Source organism: Mesoplodon bidens, assembly GCF_964165515.1.
Source record: "Mesoplodon bidens genome assembly, chromosome: X".
NCBI classification, from domain to species: domain Eukaryota; kingdom Metazoa; phylum Chordata; class Mammalia; order Artiodactyla; family Ziphiidae; genus Mesoplodon; species Mesoplodon bidens.
In genome coordinates, this window is record NC_138163.1 from 58,843,920 (window position 1) to 58,865,726 (window position 21,807).

Below are 21,807 nucleotides of genomic sequence, written 5' to 3' on the forward strand. Positions count from 1 at the left end.
AACAGATCACTGAAGAAAATACATTTTAAAAATAGCTCAAATATTCGGAACCAATCACATCCACAATATATATGGAAATTCATTTTAAACAAATTCTGCTTTAATTTCCACAGCAGAAATGAGAAAAAATCAATATGGCATTGTAATGATAATTGGCAGCAAGCTACTATTCAATTGAGGCATGTAATCAACCAGTACAATGAGCTATTTTCTCTAAAGACTCGATAATCAGTGGGGTGGTGGGAGAAGGAGAAAAGGACATCAGCTCTCTAAACATAAAATACTGTATTTAATCTATCACAGAGAGAAATCAGCAGATATCCTAACAGCAGAAAATACCCTACAGCAACCTTAAAATAACAGAAATTCTGAACAAATTTATATATACAGCCCTCAGTATCTGCTTTGGCATCTGGAAAGATGAAATAATCTACCTTAAATTTAACACTCACAAATTCTTTAAAGATTCTAAATCTACCCGTTTCTTTTTATACCTAGTGCTATTAAAGTTATTAGGATTATTTGCTTCTTGGTCTAGGGAAGTATTTGATACAAGACCATGATTTCTATTTGTCCACTTGAAATCAGTCACCCACACATCCCAGGCTGTTTCAATTTGGGCAGCTGATGGTACTTTGGTTTCATTCAGTGAAAATTATTATCGGTCTGAAAAAAAAAAATTGGATACAATCATGAAACCTAAGTGTGAGGAGGCTGGGCCTATTTATTACAAAGTAGGCAGTGAAAAGTCTTAACTGAGAATATGTTAGGGCAATGCGCAGAGGAGGACTGGTAAGAGTCCTCAGAGCTTTTAAAGTAGAGAGAATGGGAGTACAAAAGGAGCCTGTAGCTAGGGGAATAAAATAATTACGATATAGTAGGATGACACTCAAGAGGTGAAGAGGAAGGGGTACAGCTAGACATACCTTTTTTTCCTTTGTCTTGCCATTTCTCTGTCTTTAAGCATCAAATACTCTGTAGCCTCTAGCCAAATGCTCACTGTCTGTCTGTCTCTCTATATATACATATATATGTATATATATAGAGAGAAAGTCTATACATAAATATACATATATTTAGGTTTTACCCAATACAAAAGTGGCCATGAAATGATTAAGTGGTTTATAAACAAAATGTTGGCTACTGTATGTAGGTAGGAATTTTGATACTGCAACACCAGAGTAAGTATAAATCGGTGGTTCTCAAGGTGTGTGCCCCAAACCAGGGGCATCAACAGCATTTGGAAATTTGTTAGAAATACAAAATTCTTGGGTCCCACCCCAGGCCTACTGACTCAGTAACTCTGTGGGTGCAGCCCAGAAATGTGTTTTAATTACTCCTCCAGGTGATTCTGATGTTCACTCAAGTTTGAGAACCCCTGGCATAGAACAATGGTTTGCTGAGAAGTGGAGGAAGCCTTTCTCAAGCAGGACCCCAGGTTCAAAATTCAAGATTGCTCTAAATACCCTCCCAACCATAATGTACACTCCCACTGCCACAGAACAGAGATGAGGAATCCAGTCAAAGCAAGTATATTTGGTATATTTTACAGAGTCTGCCAATTCCAGCTCTGAGTTATGCAGTACTAACTGGAATATCTAGAAGTATAAAAATACAGTTGATCACTCCGTTTAAAATCTGACTCAGATTGCAGAAAAAGATAAAGCCATCAATTTTCTGTAGTATCTCAGCTTTGAAATAAGAAATTGCAATTTATCATGGACCCCAAAGTTATGAGACACAGAAGCAACAGAGGAAATGAAGAACCAAGCAGCAGAAAAAAATGGGCAAGGAAGATGATCTCTTATAATTTCCATAACCACTCTGAACACAAGTTTTTTTTCCCTTTCTTTTTATTGGGATATGATTTACATACAGTAAAATTCATCATTTTGACAAAATATAGTCATGCAACCTCTAACACAAGCAAGATTTGGAACATTTCCACCACACCAAAATATTCCCTCATTCCCCTTCTATAGTCAATCCCTTTTCCTTACTCCCAGTTGCCTGGCAACCACTTACCTGGTTTGTGTCCCTATAGTTTTGCTTTTTCCAGAATGTCATTAGAAATGGAATCATGCTGTATACAGCTTTCAGTGTCTGGTTCCTTTCATTTAACATAAATATTATGATATGCAACTATGTTATTGCATGTATCAGTAGTCCATTCCTTTTTATCGTATGGATATAACACAATTTGTTTATCCATTCATCAGTTGATGAATATCTGGGTTGTTTCCAGGTTTTGATGATTATGAATAGAGCTGCTATAAACATTCACATGTAAGTACTTGTGTAAGCATATATTTTCATTTCTCTTCGGAAAATAACTAGGGGTAGAATTACTGGGTCTTATTATAAGTGCATGTTTAAATTTTTAAAAACTGCTTTCCAAAGTGGCTATACCATTTGGGACTCCTTCAGCAAAGTGTAACAGCTCTAATTGCTCCAGATCCTTCAAACACTTCATATTGTCAATCTTTTTGACTTTAGCCATTCCCAAAAGTGTTTTCACATAAAGAAACTGAGAAGCAAAGTGGCTAAGTAACTTGCAAAACATCATTCAACAAGTATCACTTCTAGGACTCACACCCACACACCTAGGTCTGACTCCAAAGCCCATGTTTATTTCAATCATACCATTAGAAATTACTAACAGGACCAGTACATAGTTTCCTGTAACATCTGGCTCATGGCTCCAACAATAACTCATTGAAGAAGAATTAGTGGTTGTTCCAGAACTATATTGGGCTTAAACCTACATATCTATGTCTAGACACAGAATTACATGTTTTGTATTATTTAACAGCTTACTTCATTCATTTAGGTGTGATAGGTACTTTTCAACCCACGTTTTTCTTGTCTTTCAAAGTCCTAAGCTTCATAAGAAATCTACCAAATACTGTTAAAGAAAGATATCTGGTGACTCCAACTAAAACTTCCAATCAAATTTAGGTATGGCAGCTTATTGGAAAGAACAGAGCCAGATGTAGCTTATACTTTTTTTTTTTTTTTAAGATGGGCTATAGCCCGTAATCTCATTTCTTGGTATTAACATATTGGTGATTCCATAATCTCATTTCTTGGTATTAACATATTGGTGATTTTATGTTATCAAGTTACCTACGTTAAAGAGTTGTCTTCACATGCTACAAATACATGGTGATATTTGTAACCATGACTTGACAGGGACCAGGTGGAACAAATGAACCACCCAAACAAAAACAATAGAAAGATAAGTGAGGACAGTTAACATATGAGTGAGCAAGAGTCCAAGATTAGAACTGAACACTGAAGAAGAAGCCAGGAAAATTTTCTAGGGAAGAAGAGGACTGACCCAAAATGAGACAGTATTTTCTGACCTTAGGTATAAAAGGTGTGGCTATCTATAAGGCAGTCCAACACCCCTATATTGCTCAAGAAGTTAAAAATTAGAGATCTTTTCCCAAGTTTACTCAAAGGTCAGAAAAATAAGCCTCCATTCATCAATGGAATATCTCTGTGAGATCACAGAGTGACATGGTTAAGTGCATAAGCTTTAGAAGAAGATAGATTTAGGTTCCAATCCCATCTCTGTCATATTCTAGCTGTGTTATTTTTGATCAATTACTTAAAACCTCTAAGCTTTAAAATAGGGATGAGAATAGTACCTGTACCCCAGAAGGCCTTTGTGACTATTAAATGAAATCGTGCACAGTGAACTTGTATTAAGATATTTCTGAAAGTATTAAAAATCAAAATCTTGAATGCTCTTTAAATCTTCTTGTCCAAAATACAGTATGGGGCTTCCCTGGTGGCGCAGTGGTTGAGAGTCCGCCTGCCGATGCAGGGGACACGGGTTCGTGCCCTGGTTCGGGAAGATCCCACATGCCGCGGAGCGGCTGGGACCGTGAGCCGTGGCCGCTGAGCCTGCGCGCCCGGAGCCTGTGCTTCGCAACGGGAGAGGCCACAACAGTGAGAGGCCCGCACACCGCAAAAAAATTAAATAAATAAATAAATAATACAGTATGATTTTAGGCATAAATTAAAGACTCCTTTTCAAAAATATTAACACTTAATAACATTTAATCCATTCATTTATTGAAAATTATTTTAATTGTATGAAATATGCAGAAGAATCTAAAGAGACACTAAACTTCTTCTACTGATTGATTTTTTGGAAAAGATTTCATAATTTAAATATTTGGCACTCATATCACATCATGTGCTTTCTTTAACTTATTGCTATTATTCAACTTTGTGTATATTCATTACTATATTAATGCTGGCCAATTCACATTGAAATAGAGGTAGAAGTTACGATGGTGGGGGAAGGGGGATGTGGAGAGAGAGAGGTCTATTTATAGTTCATACATAATTCTGACAGAAAGATAGCAAAATATATCAAGGTTTTAAAACAGAAATCTACCCCAGGCTTTCAGAACTTCTGAGGTCATTATTTTTAAAGGGCCCACTTACACTGATTGGCATGATCAAAGGAAAGAAAATCTTATATTTAATGAAAGTATCAGAGGATTCGTTGAACCCTAAGTCCAAGAGAAAGCAAGATTCTCCCCTCTCTAGCTCTCCAGGGCAAAACAAAGTGAGGAAAACTCTATAAATGTGCCTATTTTATGAGGAAATGATGTTCTGCTCCCTCACACATAAATGTAAAGGAAAATCCTTCACAGTTTCCAAAAACTTCAATCTTTTATCTGTAAGTTGTACATTCAGACTCTGAATTATTTAATTACAGTTCATGTAAATATAACTTAAAATCAGATTAGTGGACAGATGAGTTCAGTATACTATATGCAATACAGACATAACAGGAAGCAGTGACTACATGCACATTTATAATTAGACTGTCCAGATTCATGTCTTTCTTTCAAAAGGCTTAAAGCTAAAATTAGGAAGTTCTATCTTGAGTCCCATAAGCAGTAAAGGCAATTGGTCTCATGTGCCGAAGTCCAATATTAGTCATGTCATCCCTTTATCACTGTTTGTACAGTGCTAAAGGCTAGTATAGAGGGTTATGTGTTCTGTACAAAGAATTTTATTTCTCTCTAATGGTGTTCTATTCCCATGTGTAATCTCATACTACAACCCAAATCACTGGAACATCAAATAAAATGAAGGATAGTCCAGAGTTTCTTGGGGCAATTGAGAAAATTGGTAAAATTATAAGACACGAAACAACTAATTCAAAGGGTTGAGGAGACTTTAAAGATAATTGCAAATGCTGTTTACATATTTTAATACCAGGGAAACATTTCATTTTAATACCAATGTTGCCAATGTAATGTTTTCAGTGAAATTAAAACCAAACCTTAGTTATACGTCCTTATGGAAAGAAAAAGGGTGCTGGGTGATTAAAACCAATGCACAACCCAATGCAAACAGTATCATACCTTCAGTCTACAGATCAATATCTCCAAACAGTAGCCAAGAAAAACCTAGTATTTTCAACCTTTTTAAAGGATAATTTGTTCAGCCAAATCAACTTCATAGATAATTCCACTATCAATAACATATATCCGTGAAAAAGTTAAATGTTAACAATGAAAACAACATGGATTTGTATATGCTATGACTGCCTTGGTCTTAACCAGATTAAAAAATATATATATATCCACTCAGGTTTGTCTACATGAAAGTAAATACAATACCCTTGGGCATTTCAATGTCCTTTGAAACTATTCATCATGGTAGATTAGTACATGAACCATTTCTGACCAATTTAGAATATCTATTATTTGTAACACTACCATTTCCAGATATTTGTACAAATCCCTTTGAAGCATGATATTCACTGACCACTTATTTCACCTGATTCATAAAAAGGCTGAATATGTCAATTTTCCAGCTCTCAGTGGTTTTGAGTTCAGTATTGAAACAGATTACAATTTCCTTTGAAAACACCAAAGAAGACACTCCATCTTTCCCTATATCCTCTGTTTTTTTTCCTTAAGAGGGTTTTACCTGGCTGCATTTATTCTCCCCATCAGGTCTCACTGGAAAAATCCTGCTCTGTTTCATGCTACTCACACATTTTTTTAAGAGTTGCTCACAACAAATTGTAAATGCCTGAGTTACATATAAAAATCTCCTGAAGGCAATAGTTTAAGTAAAATTCTCCCTCAAAGGATAAAAGTTTCTTATTTATTAAAATCAATTTCTTAAGCTCTCAAAATTATCAATACTTTGGAGATAGTCGTAATGGCTTAAGTCCAAATCTGTTAAAATGCCCAAAAGGCTATCGAACAAAGAATATTTTCCTCTCCACCCTCCTTTAAAAAGTATTCTTAGAAAAAATATAAGAGATGGTCTTAGCCTAATGTAATGATGAAAACAAAATGTACCAAAAATGTGAATGAAATTAAAAATAGAGTCTTTAATCTATAGTAAATAGAGGGGAAGCAGGGAGAAAGAGCATTCCAAATATTCAAGCAAAAGCCAGTCATATTTTAAATTTTCTTCATATGTTTGAAATTGTGAATATAATTATGTTAGCATACTTAAGTCATCTTCTTAGTGATATAACCAGTCAAACTTATAATAAAATGTTAACTTCCACAAGAAAAATGTATTGGTTTATTTTCCTAAGCTAAGTAATAAAGTTAAAATTCTATCACACACTCCACAGGACGTCCAATTTCTTTTAGTAGTGGAATTTTGTTAAAATGAACTTACTCCAGGAAATCACATTCCTAATTTATAAACCCTGGAAATGAAAGAGAGCGGACACCAAGTTTATCTATTGTGAATAAGGTAAGAAGTTCTTTGAATGCAAGGAGGAAAACAGAGATGTATTAGCATGTACCGCCACACATTTCCTTTTTTCCTACACCAATCTGCATGTTATACTAACTAGTTCTGGTGGGCAGCAGAGAAGGTCAATGAATGCTCTTTCATGGTAACAGGGGTAAGGAGAGTTGAAAGATAATTGCTATTTGATGACTGAACAACAGAAATGCAACAGTCCTTCTCACCTACCAGGTGCAGTTCCAAAAACATATAATTAAAGACTTATTATAGAGTGTGATAGCTATGTAGACAAAGATCAAAGAAATTTTATGTTCCTGAATATTTTTAGCACAGGATAACTGCAACCAAACCACAAGGAACCATTTCTTTGGGTCCTCATGGTGGATGTCAAAAAATCTCAGCAAGTTCAAATGTTTTACTGTCTCAGAATGTGATCTGTAATGGTAAATTTCTGGTCTTTTCTAGTTTATCTTTATATAATATTTTAAAAGCCCCTTCCCCTAAAACTGAGAAAGATACTATGGAAATTATGTGTGTACCTGTATGTACATATGTGCACTCTTAAATATAGTTAAACATCTTAATACATCCAAATTTAATAATTTTTTTCAAAACATAATCATTGAACAATGAACAGTCAAAATCTTTAATAACCCCACATTAAACACCGTGAAAATTGTTAAGGCTTATCTAACACGAATTAAACCAAAAAAGTCACTATTTTTCTCTTCCACAGTGATATAAATCATCTAAAGCAATGACAACAAAACAATAATAATAAACTGTATATTACATACAGATAAAACCTTTATAGGATTACAATGCAGTATAAAGTCCCTAAGAAAGAAATATTAGCCTTCTACTATATTCAACCTGCCTTGCACTCACTTTCAGAAAAATCTAGAAACATAGCTACTCCTAAAGTTACATATTTGATAAGTCTTTCAAAACATATGAATGCTTTTTAAAGAAAACATAATGCTTTAACTGCTTAAGTAACTTTGACCTCCTTCAAAAATGCAAGGACTTTCTTTTCAATTGGAACAGTTAAAAACCAAAACAAACACAACTTAAATTAACAACAAGGTTTTATCTTCATTTATAAACGAACCTCTATGAAAGAATATGCACTCACAAGAGTAGCTTTACTGGTTGTGAAATTAAACTAAGTTACTCCATATTGGCTCCTTCATTTTACAGATGAAGAAAATAAAGAATTTTATTGACTTGTTTTAGATCACAGAGCTTGTTAATGGCAAAACCATGATTGGAATCAATCATTCCTCAGTCCTTACATACCTCCCATTCAACTATATTATCAACAATTAACAAATATATCACCAATTAGTGGTTACAAGTTTTTTGGTTATTTTCCTTTCATGAAGGAATATTGGATAAAAGTTAAACTATATTCAAATATCATCAATGTGTATATTTAGATGTGAAAGCAATACCAGTGAGGGATTTTTTTAAATTATTTATTACGGATTCTATCAAGAAGCAAGGGAAACTTTAGATAATAAACACATCAGGGATATACAAACATATACTTTCTTTCTTCTTCCCATATACCAATAAATAAAATAGTTAACTTGCTCAGCACAGATGCAGAGCCCTGCCATATTGCAATTCATTATTATAGATTGTAGACATACCAGTGAAGCACAGATCTGTAAACATCCACATCAAAAAATGTAGCAATTGTTAGTTGATATTTGGCCTGACACAATAATCAAGTATTAGGAAGCACCTGGAAAAAATGGAGCCATTCAACTTTAATTTGGGAATAATAGTTCTTGGTTAGCCTTACTTGCTTCCTTACCTAGCACTAATGAAGTGGTCAGCCATCTTAAGATTGCTTCCAATGGAGTTCAGAACACAACGCCCCAAAATATGCCACCCTGGCATAATGAATATCTTAAGCTGAAGGAGTCTGAGCAAAGGGCAGAACCAAGAAGGTCACTCTGACCTCACTGCTCCCCATCCCAGCCCCTTCTTCCATGAAAGCAGGAGATAAATCTCCCATGTAAAAGTCACCCATCCTGCCTGTATGTACCACATGAAGGAAACGCATTCTTATCATCTGAGGCAGGGAATTGAGGGCGCAAAAGGCTGTATAAATAAACTTTGTTAAACTAACCCTTATCATCCTATTTACTTCTTCACCATTTACTACCCCTAGCCCAAATCCCTTTGTCTTGGCAATTTCTCACAAATTTGTTGCTTCTTTGTCTAAAAGGTATAAAAGCTTCTGGCTTTGTTCAGTTCTTTGGGTCTTCATCTTCTTGTGAAGGCTCCTATGTATATGTAAAAATTCAGTAAAATTTGTATGCTTTTCTCCTGTTAATCTTTGTCAGTTTAATTTTCAGACACAGCCAGGGACCCTAAGAGGGTCGAGTAAAACTTTTTCCTCCCCTACACTTCCTGCTAACCTCCTTAACTTCTCTATCCCTCTGTGCTTTGCCTTGCTCACTTTGGCTATAACAAACAAACCCAGTGAACAGTGAACTCTCTGCTGGACAATCAGTTCCTCTGTCAATTCCTGTCTGCAAATGGAATGAGACCTGAACTAAAGTATTGACAATGGAAACGTAAAAAATAGGCAAGAGATATTGCAAATAAGAAAATGGGCAAGTGTCATGAACAAGGAGTCTCAAAGATGATCCCAAATCATACACACAGGGCTCAGAGCCAAATCCTTGAATAGATGGACGAGTGCTCTAAGTCCAGAATCATGCTTACCTAAGCTCCACAGTATGTGTTCAGCATGGTGCTTGTATCTCCACAGTACTATTTGATAATTCATATTTATCTAGCATCCCTCCTATCAATATCTTTCTGAAATTTCCAGCCACATATTTGAAAAATCCATATGCATGTATAATTTGCTCTTGCCCCTCAAAATTAACTCCTCTATAGCTGTCTCTTCTTAACTTTTATTACTCCAATTTTCCAAGATCATTTGAAAGAGTTGAGAAATGCATGAAGGTGAATGCTTGCATCAAACTACTGTCATCAGCAAACACATGATTCCAACATGTAAAATCTGTTCTGTCATGTATAAACAATACTAAATAATAGCAGAAACCAAAATTAATGAAAAGCTCACATGGTAACACAGCACAGCATATCCTGCATTCTATTCCTGGGAGAAAGTAATGATGAGGAAATAAACTGACAGAAGTTTTTTTCAAGATACAAAACATGTCATAAGGTCAGAGAATATCCCTAGGGCAATGTCCCATACCACTTACAATTAAAATATTTTGCCACTTTAATTGATGCTTATAATGTTGACCAAGCATTTTCTATATCAAAGAAAAATGCTTAATATAGTTTTAGTGCTGGATTCATTTCAGGGTATTCTTATTCTTTGACAAATGCTAATTCACACATGGAAATTTATGATAACTCAATTTTTTTAAAATCCATTTAACACTCCAGCTTAGCACTTAGTCTTTAATACTTTTTGATGAATGAATGTTGAATGCACCAATTTAAGAAATGATATCCAGGTAACTCTCTTGGAAGCTGGTATCAAGGGTGGTATGGTACCATAGCCTCGCCCTAAAAAAAACCTATAGCAATACTCAGTACTCAGGCAGCACCCTCCAAAATAGACCAAATCTACGTATTTTCAGTAATGCTGGGTGCTGCAGAACAGACCTAACAAATAGGAGTGGGTTGATTCTGAGCATATGAAGGTTTGAGATTCACATTCATATGGCAGACTACTAAGCTAGCTATCTCACTTGAAGCTGATTTACTTTTTCAAAGTACACTACAATGTTATACTGCCTTCTATGTTCTCCCTTCAAGGATTCCATCTCAACAGAAGATTTTCAGGTTTAAACTGCCTGATGTGAGAGGACATACACCTACAGCTTTATTGACCAGGTGGGAAATCTCCCTAAACTAGCTGCCCATTATCTAACACCAATCAAACAGCTGGGGTCATAAAGCAAACACTGTTATCTAGTGCACATGGATCTTCTTTCAATCGACTACACAGAATACCTGCGCTCCAGGTGCTAGCTGTCATCTTAATTGTGAATTGTCAGCTATCCAGCTCCTATCAAAAGTCCAGCAGAGATGATAGATATTCCAGAGGGAGAGCCTCAGGGACATTACTCAAGTACACCTTGGTAGCAGCTTGGATTATGGGGAAGCTGTATACCAGTACTATTACTCTGGGTCTTTGTAGAAATACCATGTCTTTGTGGGTTTTTTTTTTTTTTTAAACTCAAGGCCCCATGGAGGAAATGGACATTCACAGAAATCCTCTGTACTTTATGGAAAACTATCAAAGACTCACTCTACTGTGTTGTTCAATACCCCTCGTTTAAAGAAACACAAAATAAAATTCTCTGAGTTTAGAATCAGAAAGAATGTCCTTCCCTGAAAAATAAATGCACTGTCATTCATCAGATAACAGCTATGTCTGTCAATACTTTGCCCTTTTTTTTCCCCTTGGCTATGGGGAAAATTGGAACTATTTTTATACTCAAATCACTACCTGACATTGTCCTAGACTTTTTGAAAACTACCACGTTCCCGCCTTACTTGGAGCTTGTATTTTTACCCTCATCTTAATGGTATTGGGATATCTGCATCTCTTATTGAAAGCTGCAATTGCTTTAGTAATAGTCCCATAATAATAAGTATATAAAACTCTAGTATGTGTCTAAGACCTTTACTTAAATTAATTCATATAAACCAAAATAAAAATATCTCAAACAACACATATTTATAAGCATTTTCTTCCCAAGGCTAGTTTTGAATATACAGAAAATACAATAAAATGCATATAAGATATTTTTAAATGGAAAGAAATTCACCTTCTATTTAGAAATCCATTTAACTATTGTGCCTAGACTCTGCTGCTAGATTTTATATACCTTTATAATTACATGTCCAGTTACAAGTTTCTAATTATTTTAGACAATTATTATATATACATATTGGTTTTCAAATTTAAAACACATCATTTAAATGAGAAAATGCATTGCCTTGGTGGAGCTTCCTATGTCATATAATAATAAAATAAATACCAACACAGGAGCCATCATTTATTCTACTTTAATGTCTCTAACATTTTCTCCAACTGAAACAATACTTCAGAAACCCGAGTCAGTATTTGCTGTTCCTATGTTTTTCTTTTTGAAAATAATATAGGACACATAGATCTAGTTTGGTTCTATTATGAGATATAATATTGGATCTGCATTAAGTTAAAATTCTGTTTTGAAGCTAATATTATATAATTAAAATTCAATGTCACTGAATATTTATGGGACCAACTTAGCTAAATGAGCCAACATGGTTGCTGTTAATACAAATTGTTGACCAAGATTTTAAAAGAAAGCATACAATTTGACATAACTACTCTGAATTTACTATTTTCTAGTCTATGTAAAAATGTACTAGGGTCTTCTAAAATGATTTATGCATTTGAAAGTTAAAGTGAACAAATTTAAAATACAACCCTGCTTTCACAGTACTGCACATAATGCTGCCTTATGAGATGTGCTCACAATTTTAAGTCCTCTTCCCATTTCTGCACCATAAAAAATTGTCCTCATTATTCTGCTTTCCATAAGTAGTCCAGTGCAAAATGTTCTTAGAGTATTGATCTGCATCTAACGTTATATTAACTTTCTAAGTAGTGTCAGCTGCTTTGCCAAGCTTTTAATGCATTTAATATAGGCTGTTCAAATAGTTATTAACACCTATAATTCAGAAAGTACTTTCTATTCCTAATTTGTATTACTGACAAGAGTCAGCTATTTTCATTATGATGATTATGTTAAAATGCATATTAATGTGCTAGAAAAATATGTTTAAATCTAAAGTGAAGTTCGAAAATATCAAGTAAAAACAAATATGCCAGAGGTAATGCAAATAACTACACCTACAGAAACTCTAAAAGATATTTTATCTGTTTTCATCTGCTTGAAAAGATTGGCTGAGGAAGCTATCGTCACAGAAAGGGAATATACACACTATGCCATGAATTTGGCAGATAACTAAGATTCCAAGCAAAACAGAAAAAAACAGTTTCCTAGTGGGGTAACATACCCTTCAAGCTATAAGGCAATTTCAGCAACAACTCTGAAAGAATTCTACACAATCACAACTCTCATACTATTCTTCAAACCAGTATTTCCTGTTTTTGTCATGTGTTGAGAAAGCTTAGTGACAGTGATTTATTGCTACACATTTCTTTGGATCTTCATAAAATGTACTGCCAAATACCTATGCATCCTGTAATGGGTTGGCTGGGAATAAAATTGTCCAAACTCATTGGTCATTTCTCAGCAGGCGCTGCTTCCTTTCATAAACTTTAGTAGAGGAATATGAACAAAAATCTGTAAATAACATAGTTGTTCATTCTGAAACACACAGACCATGGTATGTGCAAAGTCTAATACGATTTGTGGTGGCAGATTGGGATTTATTTTATAGTCAAAACTCATGGATTTTTAGGGTGTTAAATAGAGTTGTAAACATTCAGTTTCATTAACTCACCATGCAACCATAAAAAGACCATCGTGGAAAGCATGCTATGTTGTCTGTAGCTGATGAATATGGTTCAAATCAAACCAATAGGTTTCACTCTTGTATGGAGGAAGTTTGCTTCATTCTTTTTCTCCGATTACATCTTAAAATGCACGGCCACAAAATAGAGCCAGATTAATGCAAATTCATTCTCATGGCTGTAGAAGCATAGGTTTTTACTGATGGTGGGTCAACATCTACATCAAATCACACATTATTGTATATAAATTACACCGTACCTGCCATCATGAAACAAATAAGAGGGCAAGAGGTTCCCTTCCCCAGAGGAGTCTAAAATCGAAATGAGAAAAGCAGACATACATGCATGAAATTATTATACAGCATAAGCAGGTACAGGTGAATGTGTACAGTACAAAATAAATGTTGAAGGAATGTACAATAATGGAGTGATTTGGGATATGGCCAGTTAATGATGGTTTATAAAAGGAATTTTTAAATATTTGCTATTAGCAGAAAATAATATAAAGAAATTACTTTCTTAGAGCCTTTATCATCTAAGTGATTAAATACTATATGAATTTGAATATCATGACTCTGTTTAATATTCTGAAATGACTGTGCTTTGAAAATGTTTAGTAAAGCTATTAGTGTGTGTATGAGTGTCTATATATTTATCATTTTACTAGGGGCTGAACAAAAAGAAATCAGTTAAAACTGTGGTACAGAAGCAAATGAGCCATGAAGAGGGCAAATGCCCAGATTCCAATGAATATCAGCTTTGGAAAATAGTTATGTAACAGAGACACAGACACTGCTTCCTTCAATATTTTAAAGGAAACTAAATACCTTTAAAAAAAATAAAATAAAACTAAATAATTGTCCAGAGTTGGTTAAATATATTTACAAATGCAAGAAACTAACAGAATGCTAGGAAATCATTTAGTCTTAATAGAGGAATATTTTTCTCACTCTTCAAAATCATTTCTTAACAATAATCTTGTTCCTATAGCAAAAGTAAGAGGATTTGGAACTAAGCAAAAGAGAACACAGAACATAGAAATTTAGAGCTGGAAGGCTCCAATCTCATTTACATATGGAAAAACTGAGGCCCAAAGAGTTCACTGATTGGACTAACGTCATAGAGAGTGAGAAATCAAGGCCTGGAAATCAGATATCATGACTGGCATTCTAGTGGTACTCTATCATATAACATGCTCTCTCTCATAATTTAGTATCCAGAAAAATTTTCTTTATAAAGAGAACAAGGCTAACAAAATTTAATTTCATTAATGATAGTTCTGTGTAAGGAAGAATAATATTAAATGATTCCTGTTGAATTTCAAGGATTCTTTTACTGTTATATAACAAATAAGACATGATGCATTCAAGGTGATTTTTCCCTCTACACGCCATTTTTTCTTTGTTTTCTATATAATTTACTTATTATTATACAAATTATTCTCTTTCTTGGGTTTATTCTTACATTGATTTCCTCCTTTTTTTTTTTTTTTTTTTTTTTTTTTTTTTGCAGTATGCGGGCCTCTCACTGTTGTGGCCTCTCCCGTTGTGGAGCACAGGCTCCGGACACGCAGGCTCAGCACCCATGGCTCACGGGCCCAGCCGCTCCACGGCATGTGGGATCCTCCCGGACGGAGGCATGAACCCGTGTCCCCTGCATCGGCAGGCGGACTCTCAACCACTGCGCCACCAGGGAAGCCCCTCCTCCTTTTCTTAGGGCAACACTCTCCAGAGACACATTCTGAGATGGACAAATTCTGGACATCACCTTGCCTTCCTTTCCCTTCCCAAGGACACGACTGACTCGATTAGGGATGGTCACCTGACCAGAGGTGTGGCCAGCATATAGGTGGGCCTGTAGGCTGAGGTGGCCTGGCATGAAAAGCTTTGCCAGAGCAGAAACAAATGGGGACCAGCATCTCCCCATTAAGAATTCTAAATGAGAAATACAGCGAAGGCCAGGTAGTTAATATCAGGAAAAGAAGCAGACTCATAGAGTCCATGTTCACAATGAATAAATCAGGGAGAGGCACCATGAATTTCTGCTGCGGAGTTGAAAACTCATGACAAAAATAATCAGGCTCTAGGACTACCTTGGGATGTCAAGTGACCTTCCATATCGGCCTCCACGAAGCACAGCTATACGGCTGTTTCTAGAATTCCTGTGAAATTTCTAGCTCCTTCACTGCAACACGTTACATGGTCTCCCTGCTTCTACCCAGAGTTATCCTTTAAAAACCTAGGTCAGGTCAGGCCATTACTCTCCTCAAAACCCTCTTACAGCTTCCCAGCTCACTCAGAGTAAAAGCCAAAGTCCTACCAATGGCTCACAGTTCTCTGCCTCCAGCCACACTGGCCTCTTTGACATTCCTGGAACAGGCCAAGCATTTGCTGCTGCTGCTGCTGCTGCTGCTGCTGCTTCCTGTTTCTAACAATGTTCTTCCTCCAGTGGACAACACAGCTCACTCTCACACTTCCTTTAGATCTCTGCTCACATGTCACTAAAGTCAGGGAGGCCTTCACTGACCATGTGATATGAAATAGCAATATTCTGTCCCCAGGAAAGATCACAACCTGACATTTTATGTATGTATGTATGTATGTATGTATGTATGTATGTATGTATGTGTGTGTGTATATATAAATATATATATATTTTTTAATTGTCTGACTTCTCTTACTAGAATGTAAGCTCCCTATGCAGGCCCCATATGGACAAGGGGAATTTGTTATTCCTTTCTGGGATATCCAACTGCTATATAAAAACAAACTACATAATATTAAGTGCTATTCATTGAACTGCTCCAACCTAAGGTATTACCAAAAAACAAAACAAAAAAAAATAGCAACTCTCAATAGTAAAATTAAAAAGCTTTCTTGATTTATCATATAATGGTAAATAGGAATAATATCATATGGATGGCATTTGAATTACTAGAGGTATCATCCATAATGTATAGAGCAAAGGAGTCCCAAATTTCTCTACAAAGAGCCATGAGGTCATACGAAGAAGACTTTTCAATGTAATGATATATATTCTTAAGATAGTACACTTCAAAAAATAAATGCATTGGTTTATAGAAGATGTAGACTTTCAGATGATTTTTTAATCAGTGAAAATGCAGGCTCAAAGGATGTTATAGTGCCATTAAACATTAATGAGTTATATGGCTAAGTTCTCTACAACTATAGTAAAAATAAATTTTGTTTCTTAAACTGGTAATGAATACAGAGGTGTTTTTATATTCTCTATACTTGTTGCTGAAATATTTCAGAGTGTTTTTTTTAAAAATTCAAGTCAGGCAAATTTTAATGAAAGGAATAAAGTCAAAATATTTAGTATGTGACAAGAATGAAAGGAGGATATTTTAAAAGACTTTCCTTATTGTGAGGTAGTACAAAGAAGTGGATAAGGACACAGGATTGGAACCTTAGCTCTGACACTTACTAGCCATGTAACATTAAAATGGAGCAAATTACTTAACCTTTCTTAGCCTCAAGTTCCTCATCTATAAAATGAGAACAATATTAATACTAATCATAATGATTCCCTGGTTGTATGTGTGTATTTCAAGTTCTTAGAACATTTCCTGGGGGATAAAATGTGGTATATACGTTAAGCGTTCCTTGCTATTATTTTTTAATGTTTTAAAGATGCCTGCAGGGCATCTGAGAAGACATTTGGAGATGGGGTCTGAACTTCAAGAGAAAGGTCTAAGCTGGAAATATAAATCGAGGTACAGGGACCTTGATTATAAATCACAGGGACACACACATACACATTCTCTCTCTCTCTCTCTCTTAGAACAGTGCCTAGCAGATAATAAGTACTATATAAATGTTAAAATATTAACTATTATTATTTTTGATAAGCATTTCATAAGTCAATTAAATTTAAGCTTATTAAAATTAAAGTTAACTCCTATTGCATATAGTAGGTGCTCACTAACGGTTTAATGACTAAAGAATTCTCAGTGGTTACCTTTTTTCATTCATCATTATGTGAATGGAAATTGTAAAAATACAATGTATAAGTTACTCAAAATATAAATCTAAATTTAGTAGGTAAAATAAAACAAGTACTAACAATTGTGATGACAGTATTAGCTTTGACTTGAAAACATTTTCAAATTTATTTATTCCGTTCATTTAGAATCAAGTTCAATATAAATGCATACATTTCTTATGCCTATGAGCCATAGAAAAACAACCCCCAGTGGCTTATAATTATCAATTATCAGGTTCCTCAGAGTTAAATGTCCCTGCTGAAAATAGTCAATGGTATTTCCCCAGGATTTCTATCTTATCCTCAAAGATTTGGCTCACATACAGGGCAGAACTGGAGAGGAAGGGGAGCACTGGCCAAGTTTATTCACCGTCTAAACAAAATTGAAAAAGAAGTCTGCATACCAAGTGGATGGTTTAAAATGAATTTGAAAAATCTGGTACCCCTAACATGCACTAAATATGCATGTATGGCAATCTAGCAATTGTTTCTGCCTCAAAATGTTTGATTTTCATTCGCATTATAGCTAGACCTACTTAGTATTCTTCCATTGCAGTCCCTTACCTGCAGCAGAAACCCAGTAAAACACAAGAAGAATGGGGGGGCGGTGCTAGGGTAATTAACAAAGCTAAAAAGTACCCCAAGTCACAAAGATAGAGGACAGTCCCCCTCAAAGGATGAGGCAGGAAGTGGGGGTGGTCCCTGGCCTTAAATTCGGGTATACATATAGCATCAGTTCCCAGGCACAAAGGCAGCCACAAAAAGCTTCTTTGGCTCTAGGAATATTCCTAGAGTGAGGGGAAAGGTGACTACCCAGCCAACCGCCAATTGAATCAACTTGACAATTAGGAAAGTGACCTACGAAGTCATAAATATCAGATTTTAATCTCAGGCTTCCAGCATTTGTATAAGTAATACCACAAAAGAATATTATGTCTCTTAGATTATTTCTTTCCACACTGACATCTTGAGGAAGAAATATGCCCTCATCTGTCTCTCCTTCAGTATGATTTTCCCCAGGGCAGGCAACCTTTTCGACAAAGAGTAGTTCAGAATTTCTTATATTTATGAAGACTAGAATTTGGAAAGATGTCTGATAATTTAAATAACAAACACATTTATAGTATGTTAACCATTTGTGGTTTTCAAAAGAATGTCATTTATGACTTCTTTGCTTTTGAAGGGAAGAAAAGTTAAATTTATGCCTCAGGAAGCTTAAGCAAGAACTGTTGATAAGTATTCCTAAGAACTGGCAAAAAGAGGCCACATTCTAACAGTATGGATTGTTGGCTTTTAAGAGATTTTCTGTTTTTGCACCTTCTTTTTGTGATTGAGACAAGTAATGCTTTTCTCTTCTACCTATCTGAATGTATATATTTTTTCTTTCCACTAATGTAACAGAGCTAGTAACTTGAAAGATACCATCTTCAGTGTATGTACAACTGAGTGCTTAGTGTGTTCAATTATTTAAAAGCCTCACATAAGTCATATAACCTATACTAAAATGTATTATTACAAATAGGATGTATGTTATTGATATCATATAGAGAAGAGAAAAATTATTCTGGATAATTACAATATTAATCTTCAAAAACAAAACTATAGGCTTTTCAAATGAATTTAGAAAAAAATCACACAGGGAGGTAAAGATTTGCAAAAATGCTTTAATAAAACGTTTAAATAAATTTTGGTTAAACTTGCAAAGTTTAATAAAATTCCTATTACTTTTTGTTTGTCTACCCTACAAGAATAAAACCTTCTTATACATAAAACAGAGCATTTAGTACTATAAATAATACATCAGAACATGAAACTTACATAAAGTCTGGTATCTGTGTACTATGCAACTACAAGAGATTGTAATTTAATCCAAATATCTCCATATTGTATTTGAAACAATCATTAATCATATTTTAAGAAAAAAAGTCAAAGCTGACCCTCCCATTTAAACATAGTATAATCTTATCTTTTAAAAAATATAAACCTACAGTGTAAGAGCAAATCACTAAATGAACATTTGAACTGAGTGCCTGAATTCATAAACTGCTATCTTTAGCACATCTGAATTAATCAACTACTATATTTAGCAAGAGATACTAGTATGACTATAATATGCTAAATCCAAACACAGAAAATAAGTCTAATGTAAAAACAACAGAATATTTTTTTGTCTCTTAACTGGCTCCTTGACTGCATCTACTTTCTCCTAATATGTAGGTATTTCAGAAGAAGAAGCTCCCATGCAACTAATAATTTTCAACTTTTTCTATACCTTTTCTCCCCCAAAATCATCTGTCCAAGAGTGTTTTCATTTGCTTGCTGGTAAACTCTTCAAAAAGGCCAATTTATCCATCTCCATATCCCTCTGAGCTTCAAATATAGTTAGAAAAATAGAAAAGTTCAAAGCAGTTGGAAAAGCAGTGAAGTTCCAAAAGGATGCCAGTTCCAATCTTTTGTTTAAAGAAATCTACTTCCTAAAAGTCAAACAGTCAAACTCAGTCACAACTGGAGGCAGGGTCTTCAGAAAATGAAAAAAAGTTTTCAGTGCTTCAATCAGCAGATTTAAAATGCTCCCCATCCACAGTGGAGTAGATGTGGCCCTCGACGGTCAGATACTCAATGGCTTGATTGATGGTCCCGATGCTCAGGTTGCTAAGCTCGGTCTGGAGCTCACGAACGCTCTTGCCTTCCTGTCGAGGACACTCGTGAATCAAATGCAGCACCTCCTTCCAGATGAAGTCGGGGTGGTACTCGCTGTGCATCTGGGCCTCATCCATTTCTGAGGGAACAACAGGGACACTTTGCCCAGAGGCCGCTTTATCCAGCATCATGTGCGCGTTAACCGTTTCTAGAATATGTGTGGTGAACTCATTCATGTCCTCCAGGACACGGATTTTCAACACCTCAAGGCTCTTCACCTCCGCAGAACCTTTGAGGATACCTAACACTTTGGCGTATACTCCCACTGGAAGGAGAGTTATCCCCTGCTTTGCTCTATCTCTGCCGAGCCACTGGCGGACGCTGATAGGCTTGGTGGTCATATCATCAATCTTGTAAAGAACGGAATTTGCAGCCGTCTCTGCCTGCCTGATTATCCCCACGATAGAGACTAGGGAAACCTCGATTCCCTTAATCGTGAAGACATTATCAATCACAGTGGAGGTGAGCAGCTGGTTTACACAACAAGGTATAATATCCTGGATTCGGGACCTGTATCGTATGGACTTAAAAGCAAGACCTACCCTGCCCTGAGACGGTGGGTCATTGCTTCCGACGGCTCCGCCTGCAGCAGAGATGTTGCCATAGCTCCCAAACCCATTCTTATTCATTTTAAGGGCAGCTCCGGCAGACGAGGAGGTGGTGTTTGGCTCCCGTCAGCAAGTTCCGCGAGTTCCACAGGCAGGCTACAACGGCTACAACGGCTACAACGGCATGCTGGGATTGTGACGACAAAAGCAGCCCCACGCAACTGTGGAGCCAATCACCTGCCAGGATGCAGCTGTCTCTAACCAATCAAGACCTGCCATCTTCTCACTTCGCCCCACAATTCTTTGGAGTTGTCGGGTGGCTGCTCCCCTACATCTTAAAGGACCCGCGTGTAATTTCAAACCTTTCCCGCTATCTTTATAAAAATGCATTTTTACTAGGTTCCCCCCAACCCCGGCTTCATTCCTAAATGTAACGACTTCTGTAGTTACTTCTGAAAGACTCATTTATTCAACTCACTCAACCACTCAACAGCAATTTTCAGAGAAATAAGTTCAGTATAGTTTTTGTGTGGAGACGGCAGAGGCTGAAGCGGGGGAGGGGGGGAGGGGGGACGACACATCGCGTTTACTGTCCACCAGTAAACTTTTTCAAATCATTAAAACCAGAAGCATTCTGGAAAAAATGGCAAGACAGCCACCTCTGAATAATTACCGTATTCAAACGCAAGTCATATCTTACCATTACCTTTTTATATTTTTTATTGTAGAATTATGCTTTTCCAGTTATTCTGCCAAATGCATTATCGGTAAAAATAAATAGTATATTTCAATTTATACATAAATTCAAATGAAACAACTGAGCTCTAAATTATTTTCAAGGCTCTGTGGATAGGTCGGGGAAGTACAAATCCCATCATATATTAGGAAAAACAAGGATAAAATCAAAATATGGTTTCTATATACTCTTATCCAGTCATTTCTGAACTTAATATTTTAGTAATTGTGTAAGTAGATCCCAGAATATTTTCATATTACACTGAAAATCTATTTTTCCCTATAAAAACATTTTATTTGGGGTGTAATTAACTGAAAGGCTTTTTATAGTTAATAAAAGAACATCAGTTATTGGAATCCACCATTGGCAAGAATTTCTTCCTTAAAAATCCTCTGTATCTAGGTAATAGCCTAAATGTGTAGATTTTTGAGGAGTTTATTAATATTTTCTTACTTTATTGGTTAAAATTAACTAATTTTGCTATCCCAAATTACAGAAATGTGTGAATGACATATCTAAAACTTGTAGAA

General features: G+C 35.6%; 2 protein-coding genes across 2 annotated transcripts in view; both read right to left on the reverse strand.

Moving 5' to 3' along the window:
* Positions 1-21,807, reverse strand: part of DIAPH2 (diaphanous related formin 2) — an 897,118-nt gene that overhangs the window by 668,602 nt on the left and 206,709 nt on the right. The gene's annotated exons all lie outside the window — the stretch shown is intronic.
* Positions 19,010-21,475, reverse strand: RPA4 (replication protein A4). Its single transcript, XM_081223298.1, has one exon. The coding sequence runs from the start codon at positions 20,620-20,622 to the stop codon at positions 19,843-19,845; it is 780 nt and encodes a 259-aa protein (XP_081079424.1). The 5' UTR covers positions 20,623-21,475; the 3' UTR covers positions 19,010-19,842.

Bases quoted from the DNA above. Each gene is read 5' to 3' on its own strand.
- RPA4 (XM_081223298.1), bottom strand. From the start codon at position 20,622: ATGAATAAGAATGGGTTTGGGAGCTATGGCAACATCTCTGCTGCAGGC.